The 9,851-nt window shown below is 39.2% G+C and overlaps 1 protein-coding gene across 1 annotated transcript in view; it reads left to right on the top strand.

The window, feature by feature from the left end:
* Window positions 1–9,851, top strand: part of csnk1da (casein kinase 1, delta a) — a 26,332-nt gene that overhangs the window by 15,849 nt on the left and 632 nt on the right. The window contains exons 3-8 of the mRNA XM_037688810.1: window positions 2,685–2,833; window positions 4,651–4,879; window positions 4,957–5,127; window positions 5,252–5,400; window positions 6,614–6,782; window positions 6,931–7,043. Coding sequence (XP_037544738.1) covers window positions 2,685–2,833; window positions 4,651–4,879; window positions 4,957–5,127; window positions 5,252–5,400; window positions 6,614–6,782; window positions 6,931–7,043 — 980 coding nt within the window. The remainder of the gene's footprint in view (window positions 1–2,684; window positions 2,834–4,650; window positions 4,880–4,956; window positions 5,128–5,251; window positions 5,401–6,613; window positions 6,783–6,930; window positions 7,044–9,851) is intronic.

Here is a 9,851-nt window from a genome sequence, read left to right as displayed (position 1 = left end):
ACGGGCCACCAGATGTAGTAGAAACGTACGGACGGGCCACCAGATGTGGTAGAACATATGCTGTCATATATGTTTTCACTTTTCAGCTATTTATTTTTTTGCATTTTTTGTTGCAATTTCAGCTACTTTCAGCTTGTTATGCTCCTTTCACCTTTTTTCCTGCTAATTTCAGCAGCTTTTTCTGATCTTTCAGCAACTTTTTAGTTGTTTTTGTGTTAAATTTAGCCTTTTCAGCTAATTCTACTTCTTTCTTTTTTTCAGTTCCTTCTACTTCCTTCTGGTAGTTTAAGCTTCTTTCTGCCTTTTCAACTATTTTAATTTTTTGTTGTTTTGCTCATTTCTTCTTTTTTAGCTATCGTAATTGTCAGACTTTAAAACAAATTGTCTCTAAGCCTCACTTATTAAATATAAGATAAATCATAATTTTGTACATAATTAAGACTGTACGATTTTTAAGCCTCGAGCATCCACCATTCATCGTTAGTATCTCACCGTCTGCTCCGGCTGCGTGCAGCTTTCTTGTAGTACAAGAATCAGCCAGCAGGTGGCAGTCACAGAGTATAGCTTGCTTTCAACACACACTCAGATTGCAAGATCATCATGAAGCTTGGCTGTCTGACTCATGGTTACAACCATTACACCTTCAAAATGAACACGATAACTATCCGAGCATAATCACTGTTCAGAACGGTGCCAAACACCAACTGAAATGATTTAAATTAAATTTCACGTGATTTCTGCTCAGCAAAGAGTTCATATGAGCAGGACGGGGGAAGAGACCCTCCCTCCCAGACGTTTCCTCAGTTCTGTTTAATGCCCCTTTTGGAGCTTAAATGATATAATGGTATTTAAATACATATCTGCCATACACAGAAATATTTTTAAAAAACTTTTATTTAAATATGTCTTGACTGACCGCTTTAAAAATAAATCTGACGGCTTCTCCACCGTTGTAGTCTCGTGACGGAAGGGGAGACTCCTTTCTGTTTCTCCGCTTCGTGTTCGGATGTGACTTTAAAAATGAGACAACGGTATTTAATTCATATTTACTGACACAGAAAGAATTTTAAAACTTTTTTTAAAACGTGTATTTTGCATCTCAAATCCTGACCATTGTTGATTACGGGCAGCAGCTCTGTCCTCCTCTGCTTCCTCTTCAGCCGATCGCTTTTAACATGAAAGCTGCGTTTCACAGTTACTAATAAATGTTCTATTAGAGAAGCCTTATACACTTATGCATGCTCACAACCACACACAAATAGAAGCAGGGATGCTTATGTAGGCTTTATATGTAGATATATAGATATGTATGTGAGTGTATATTCATGTGTATGTATGTATGTATATAGGCGTAGGTATGGGTATATATATTTATGGAAACTTACTGCAAAGCCATGAATATTTTAAGTTCTTTATACATATGTATTTTGTTGCTGTGTTTTGTCATGTTCTTTGCAGGTGAACAGACAGTGGCCGGGTGTTTTGACGTGTGCTCTATTTGTGTATATTTCTTATATTTTGGAGTCTTACTTTGTCTTTTCTTTCTTTCTATCCTATTAAAAAAAAAAAAAAAAAAAAAAAAAAACCTACACTAGATAGTCACTATAATAAATATTTCATAATAATGGTGTGGAGAGGATGGCTGTAAGGGGAGAAGGGAGGCCATCTAAAAAAAAAAACATGAAAGCTGCGTCATAAGAAATTCTCCGTGCGTTTTCCATTATCACTGAACAAATGAACAGGTCTGTGCATGAAGCGCACAATACGATAACACGGGAACGACAATATCTGAAGAAATTAATGCGCGTTTATCTTGAGGGTTGGTCCTCGATAGTACCTCGTTGGTCATTCAGGTTAGACTTCTGGTCACATGATGACAGAGTGGGTGGAGTTATGTTAGGAATTTGAAACCGTGAGCCAGAGTTGTTGTACATCTGATTACCTGAGGGCTTTCTTTCTGTCACTAACACCTGTCCCATGGGGGGCGAGGAGTCAGGAGCTCCCAGCTCTGTCAAAAGGAAAATGTTGGTGACAGGAAGCTATTGAGAGATGGCAGGAAGTATTTCAAAATAAAATATAAAATTAAAATTTAGAAAATTATATAAAAAAAAATAAAAGATAAATTTGATGGTCCTTCATATAAACAAAGTGTGAGACAAAAGTAGCAGCTTGTACAAAGACAATTATGTTATGAGGTCCCTCTTATAAATGAGTCCTCGAGGCTCAATGGGATTTACCTGTCTAAATAAAGGTTGAATATATATATATATATATATATATATATATATATATATATATATATACACACACACTCAAACTACTTCTTGCACTACTATTCCTACTTCACAGTTTTTCACTTATCGCAGGGCTTCAAGGTACAGATCCCCCATGATAAATGAGGGACTACTGTATAGTCACACTAAAATATGAAAACATTTACAGGAAAGGATAATAAAACTCTTATGAGTGACACTCATTTTAACATTTTTTAAATCTTATTTTTATAACTAAACCAATGACAGATGTTCATCCAGTTGTTGTTAGGCTGTTCCTCTCCGCATGTGTTGCTGAAGCTGATCATAAATTCAGTCAGTTGTTATATTGTCTTTATTAATAATAATTAACAACTACTTTTCCATTCAGTAGAAGTATTTGTGTAAAGTGCCCCCTCCCTGTCGTTTCAGTTGGGATTCCCACCATCAAGTGGTGCGGTGCTGAGGGGGACTACAACGTGATGGTGATGGAGCTGCTGGGGCCCAGTCTGGAGGATCTGTTCAATTTCTGCTCTCGAAAGTTTAGTCTGAAGACGGTCCTGCTGCTGGCTGACCAGATGGTGAGAGCAACATGACGTCTCGTACATGACTTGTTGAGCAGAGGAGATAGAAATGTTGGCTTATAACCAACATCTGGGCGCCTTTTCAACATGTTTCCTAAAAAAGAGGAAAGAAAAAGCTCGTTTAGGCGTAGTTTGGGACTTTACCTGGCTCAGCCAGGACACCTTGTTCACATTAAAGTGATCGTTCCATTCGAAGGTGTTTGCTACCAAACCGGTATCTACAGTTGTACATGTTCAGCCCAGACCTCAGTCATAGGAAGTTAAATGTGTAGAAAGAGGACGAAGTCTTTAAACTGAGCTAATTACTCATTGATCTAATGGCTAAATATTTTCATGTTGAAAAGTTTGTTGCTGTTTTCTTCTCTGAATAATGTGTTATTCATACACAAATACTTCCTGTTTCCTACAAATGGTTGCTGCCAGTATCTACACTGGGTAAACATTAAACACAAATAAACGTCTCACCTTTCAGGGCCACACTGTGCATTTTTTTGTCCAGATTCCAGATCATCATTTATTGAATCACCTATATTAAGTCATCTATATATTCTTACTTTAGTAAGAAAGTTAACACAATAAAAGTAATTAGATTATGTAAATGTGTTGGACAAATATAGCATAATAGAATACTAAACAGTCCAATTAAAGTAAAAATTGTTGAACAATTTGTGGTATTAAAATGTTTCTTGGTACCATAAAGGCTGTCTCTTTGAGTCTTCTAAGAATCATTTTGACTGGTGAGCACATGTTGTTGACCTCTGTCAAATAAACACTCAGGTCACTCTGCCTTCAGTCTACTGCAGGTATGAACTGCTCAGTCACTGCACGTGAACTACAGATGGGTATATGAAACAAAAATACTCTAAAGTTTGATGGTCATGGCTAGGCCAGTTACAGTAAACAATTAATCAATTAATCGCATGATAAATGAAAATTATTAACCTCGTTTTCATTTATCGGCTTTATTGTTTCTTCGTGTCTCTCTCTTTTTACTGAAGACACTGGATGACAAAAGGTTCAGCTCCGGTGCTCTTCACTGACCCCTCCCTTTCTCTTTTCTCTTTTCTTTAAAATCTGTTTAATCGTCCAAAATCGCATTTTTGGATTAAAAGCTGTTAAAAGCAGCTGAGAAGCTAAGCTACGAGCTAAGCTAACAGGCTGACCTCGGGGGGGGGGGGGGGGGGGGACCTTTGTCTTGTCGAAGCTCCAAAATTCACGGTTGAAACTCGTGCCTTCGTGTAAAAAGTTGTTTTTCTCTGTAAAAAGAAGCTGAGAACTTGTTTAATGATTTATTTTTATTTTTATTATTATTAAAAGTTTTGTTTGACAAATGCTATGCTAAAGAGCTCAAACCACACCGAGCGTCTGCCATTTTGAAAACCGAATAAAGGAAGGAGAGACAGCCCATGTCACGTCAAGGGGCCTTCCTCCCATTTTTCTTAGAGACACATTGCTCACTCCCTCACTGTCCATCCTTTGGTTTAAACTGTCTTATGCTGCCATCTGGTGGTTTAAAAAGGTACTACACTATAAATAAAATTACCAATATTTATTCTTGAAATTTGACAATAATTACTAATTATTGTCAAATTTCAAACAAGATTATCGTTTATCGCAATAATTTCTGAGACGATTGATCAGCCAGCACAATTAGTTGTCGTGACAGGCCCGGTCATGGTTTCAGTCTTGAGGCTAACAGAAGTCATAGTTCCAGCTGAAAAGGAATCACTGGATTGTTTCCATACGATGTCACAGAACACAATAAATCCTATCATGTTTAACAGTTGTGTTTTTGATTGACTGATTGATTTTAGATCAGCCGCATCGAGTACATCCACTCCAAGAACTTCATCCACAGAGACGTGAAGCCTGACAACTTCCTGATGGGGCTTGGTAAAAAGGGTAACCTGGTCTACATCATTGACTTCGGTCTGGCTAAGAAGTATCGTGATGCACGCACACACCAGCACATCCCCTACCGTGAGAACAAGAATCTAACGGGCACTGCTCGCTACGCCTCCATAAACACACATCTGGGCATCGGTAAGAGGAGCACCTGTGCTGTGACTGATTCATTGGTTAAGTCCTGCAGACTGCTCAGCCTCCCCGTGTGATTACAGAACAGTCCAGACGGGATGACTTGGAGTCTTTGGGATATGTCCTCATGTATTTCAACCTGGGCTCTCTGCCCTGGCAAGGCCTCAAGGCTGCCACCAAGAGGCAGAAGTACGAACGCATCAGTGAGAAGAAAATGTCCACACCCATCGAGGTGCTCTGCAAAGGCTACCCATGTAAGTTGTAATAGTCTTACCTGCTGACATGTTGACGAATTCATCATTTCTTTCCTATACAGGGATGTTTTAAAACCTCAGCACTGGCTTCATGCTCAAATGTCTTGTCTTCGTTTCCTCACAGCGGAGTTTGCCACCTACCTGAATTTTTGCCGCTCTCTGCGGTTTGATGACAAGCCTGACTACTCGTACCTCCGCCAACTCTTCAGGAACCTCTTCCACAGACAAGGCTTCTCCTACGACTACGTCTTTGACTGGAACATGCTCAAATTTGTAAGTTATCTACTGAAAGAAATAAAAAAGTGACAAACACAACTTATAAAGTCCAATAAATACTCATGTTGGGATGGAGTTTTAATTCCATAGTTTAAAAACATGAAAAGCCCCAAAACATCTTCTGAAAGCTTCTGTCTCTTCCTTGCCTCTTCTTTAGCAGCCAAATGTACCGGATGGTTGTTGCTTTTTGTTTTGTCTTTCCACAGGAACTTTTAGGGATGGAATAATTCATGTATGAGGAATATAAAGGAACTGGAACTGTCACATGAAGAGCACAGGTTGGACAACTGGGAGATCAACTTAGAGAGGCCACACTGAGATGGTCTGGACATGTCCAGAGGAGGGACAGTGGTTTGGACATGTCCAGAGGAGGGACAGTGGTTTGGATATGTCCAGAGGAGGGACAGTGGTTTGGACATGTCCAGAGGAGAGACAGTGGTTTGGACATGTCCACAGGAGAGACAGTGGTTTGGACATGTCCAGAGGAGAGACAGTGGTTTGGGCATGTCCAGAGGAGAGAGAGTGGTTTGGACATGTCCACAGGAGGGACAGTGGGTATATTGGTAGGAGGATGTTAGAAATGCAGCTGCCAGGAAAAAGACAGAGGAGATATATGGATGCAGTTAGAGACATGGAGGTGGTTGGAGTGAGGACAGAGGACATAGATGGAGGAGGATGACTCGCTGTGGAGACCCCTGAAGAGGGAAAAGCTGAAAGAAGAAGAAGAAGAACTGTCACATGATCCCATGTCTATGTTGAGGAGAGCGTTTAGCACGTGGGTGTGTGTTGAGAGGCAGAGAGCAGCAGTCAGGTGACAGGGTGAAGGTTAGCATGTCATAGGGAACATTTAATCTGTTCTCTGCAGTGATGTCAGTTTTTTCCTTCTCGCACTGTTTACTAGTCTGCTTAACTAGAGAAACCACAATGAACCGGAACTGGAACTGGTTTGGCTTTTGCATACAGTTATTTCTAGTTTGCACAGACGAGGCAACACAACAAAGCTTTTCAACCACTTGAGAAACAGCCGAGCTGTGAGAGCAGCCAGTGGACAACGAGTGACTTTACACCATTATTGAACTGAAGACCATAACACCAAACCATAGATGTTGTTGAACTGTTCCACCCAAGGCCAGTCTGCTCCTGTAGTTAAAGTGAAACTTGTGCAGAGCAGCGTGAGTGATGGTGTTAAAAGCTGCCCTTTGTTTGTCAGGGTGCCAACAGGGCTGTGGAAGATGCAGAAAGGGAGCGTCGGGAGCGTGAGGAGAGGCTCAGGCACAGCAGGAATCCTGCGGCGAGAGGTATTGCTTCTGCTTCTGGTCGAGCCAGGGCGGCTCAGGACGCTGCAGCCCCCTCCCCACTCAACCCTGCCTCGCACACAGGTCTGAGCACTCACTGGATACGTTACAAACTGGATTCTTTCTCATGTTTCACTTTAGACAACAAACTGCTGGTTAGAGTTTTAAATGTCAGCTTTTTAAAACAGTTCAGTCCAAAAATCTTTTTTTAATTTTTTTTTAAATCGTTTAGGAATGGAGAAGGAGAGGAAGGTGAGCATGCGTCTTCATCGTGGAGCACCTGTCAATATCTCCTCCTCAGATCTGACAGGACGCCAGGACACATCCCGCATGTCCACCTCACAGGTAACGAACCACGTTATTTAAGTTCTGCGATTCATTTACCCCAAACTCACTGCAGTGTTTCCCCTGGGTCTACGGCCTACTGGACAAAGAGCATGTTTAGCTTCTAACTTTGTTTTAATAGTTTTGTAGCGTGGAAGATTTATTTACAAAGCGCTCAGCTTTTCTCTCAGCATTGATTTCTTCAGGACTTCTCAAAGAACTTTTTCAAAGCTTCTTGTTATAGATGAACACTTTGTTTTATTCTGTGGGTTTTCAGTAGGTTGCAACATTTGGGAATGAGTTTAATTCAATAAATGATCAAATAATAAGAATAAACTAGTTTTGTATTGATTCTGGTAAATCTGTGTAGTTTGCCTGTATTGTTATTGAGAGTGACTCAAACAGGCTGCTCAGTTTGGTCATGACTGTTTATATTAATGTTAGTTGGAATGTGTTTACATTTAATACAAAGTATAATTATACACTGCCTGGCCAAAAATAAAGTTGCCACCAAAAAAAAGGTCACGCACTAATATTTTGTTGGACCGCCTTTATCTTTGATTACATCATGCATTCACTGTGTCATTGTTTCTATAAACTTCTGCAATGTCACAAGATCTATTTCCATCCAGTGTTGCATTAATTTTTCACCAAGATCTTTCATTGATGACTAGAGCTAGACAATAATTCGATATCGATATATCTCGCGATATACTTTCATTCAATAACGATGATGTGAGTTTTAAGCACATTTTCGATATTTCGATAGGATTACAGCGTTTCACTGACACATTTCTTTTTGTGTTCGGGTTGAAGCGGCCACTTCAGTTTCAACCCGGACAGAAAAAGGTGCTACACAACTACCTAAGTGTGTGGTGACGTAATGTTACGCAGAGCTCATGTCCAGAAGGCGTTAGTGGTAGCAGGCTAAGCTAGGCTAATCTCTAACGCGCGTTAAGTTTTCTCTTCAAAACGAGTGCCCATGACCGTCAGAATGACTGAACAAGGTTTCACAAGCGAAGAGAAGCAGATGACATCACTGATAAGAGAGGAAAGACTAATTCGCTGGTTTGGAAGTGGTTCGGCTTTTTAAGATCCGATAAACTGCAGGTTTCAGTCAGTGTGCTGCAAAATGTGACGGAGAGTCGTTCTAACTCGCGGTTGGAGCATCGAACATGTTCCACTGGACAGAAGATGCTGAGTCACAAGATGAAGCACAATAAAGTTTGAGCCAACGTGTCCCTGAAACACCCCCAGCGCTGCGTGCTTTGTTTTTGTTTTTTTTGTTTGTTTGTTTTTATCATTTATTCATTCATTTAATATAAAACAAATTCATCAGAAAGAAGAAAATAATTCTTATCTGCCCCTAATTTAAAAAATACAAAATAACTACAAACAATCAACAACCTCGACTTGAACAATCTCCAAACTGAAAACAAAAAAACTTCAGGTATCCTTCACCTGGTGCTATACCTTCCCAACAACTTTAACTCAACCATCTTTTTAAAACATATAAATTGTTTTAAAAAAAAATTATGGTGATATCAAGACAATTCCATAATCCTGTTCCCTGAATTACAACGCAGCTCCTTCAGACCAGTTCTAAATGAGGTTTTACAAACATTTACAATCCCTTAAGTTATATCGACTCTCCTTTTTTATATTTATTTTTTACAAATTTAAATTGAATATTTGGGGCTAATATTTTTGTGAGCTTTATACATGACTTGTAAAATACTATATTCAACCAAATCATAACATTTTAATAATTTTAATTGATGAAATAATATATTTGTTGGGTGACCATAGCACTTCATAATACTAATAATTCTTATAGCTCTTTTTTTGTAAAAATTAAAAATAGGGTTTGTAATTGTTTTTTATGCTTTTCCCCAAACTTCATTAAACTCTTTTACTTCAATAATGCAATTGATTATTTTTATTTTTAAGTAATTTACATGAGATTTCCATGTCAGCTTCTCATCAATAACGACACCCAAAAATTTTATTTCATTAACAACAAATTTCAATGCTGTCAATTTTAAAGTTGTTGTTTAAAGTTTAAATTATTAATATTGACAACGTTGAGAATTTTGTTTATTTGACAGTGATTTCAATTTTTTTGAAGGTTAAATACAAATAAAAGGTGAACATTAATTTATTTGTATAGTTTGTAGTTTTTCTGAGGCTTTTCTATTGTTTATATCAATATCGAATTATATCGTTATCGATTGAAATTAAGAAATATATCGTGTTAAAAGTTTTGGCCATATCGTCCAGCCCTACTAGACACTAGACATGATGTCATCACTTCACCTGCCTCTCTTCTTACCCTGATGCAACCATCACTCTGGAACAGGGTCAATCTGGACTCATCAGACCACATGACCTTCTTCCATTGCTCCAGAGTCCAATCTTTATGCTCCCTAGCAAACTGAAGCTTTTTAATCCAGTTAGACTCACTGATTAGTGGTTTTCTTAAGGCTACACAGCTGTTCAGTCCCAATCCCTCGAGTTCTTCACATTGTGTGTGTGGAAATGTTCTTATTAAACAGAGTCCTGAGTGCTACTGTTGTTTTTCTTCCATTTGATTTCAACAAATGTTTAAATGATCACAGATCACGATCATTCAGGAGTTTTTTCGGCCACATTTCTTCTCGAAGGATCATGGTCAGAGAAACACGGCACAGAATAAAATGAATCATATGCAGAGACACGTCCTGAGCTGCACAGTGCGCCGTTTATACTGACACTTTTAAAGGGTGGGGGTGATGGAGAGACAGCGGCGCCATGTTTGTACCGGGGGGGGGGGGGGGGGGGGGGGGGGGG

This window comes from Nematolebias whitei, chromosome 15 (genome assembly GCF_014905685.2).
Source record: "Nematolebias whitei isolate Nwh7 chromosome 15, NemWhi1, whole genome shotgun sequence".
NCBI classification, from domain to species: domain Eukaryota; kingdom Metazoa; phylum Chordata; class Actinopteri; order Cyprinodontiformes; family Rivulidae; genus Nematolebias; species Nematolebias whitei.
The sequence above is the reverse complement of the archived record's forward strand: the minus strand, read 5'-3'. Positions and strand labels throughout refer to the sequence as shown.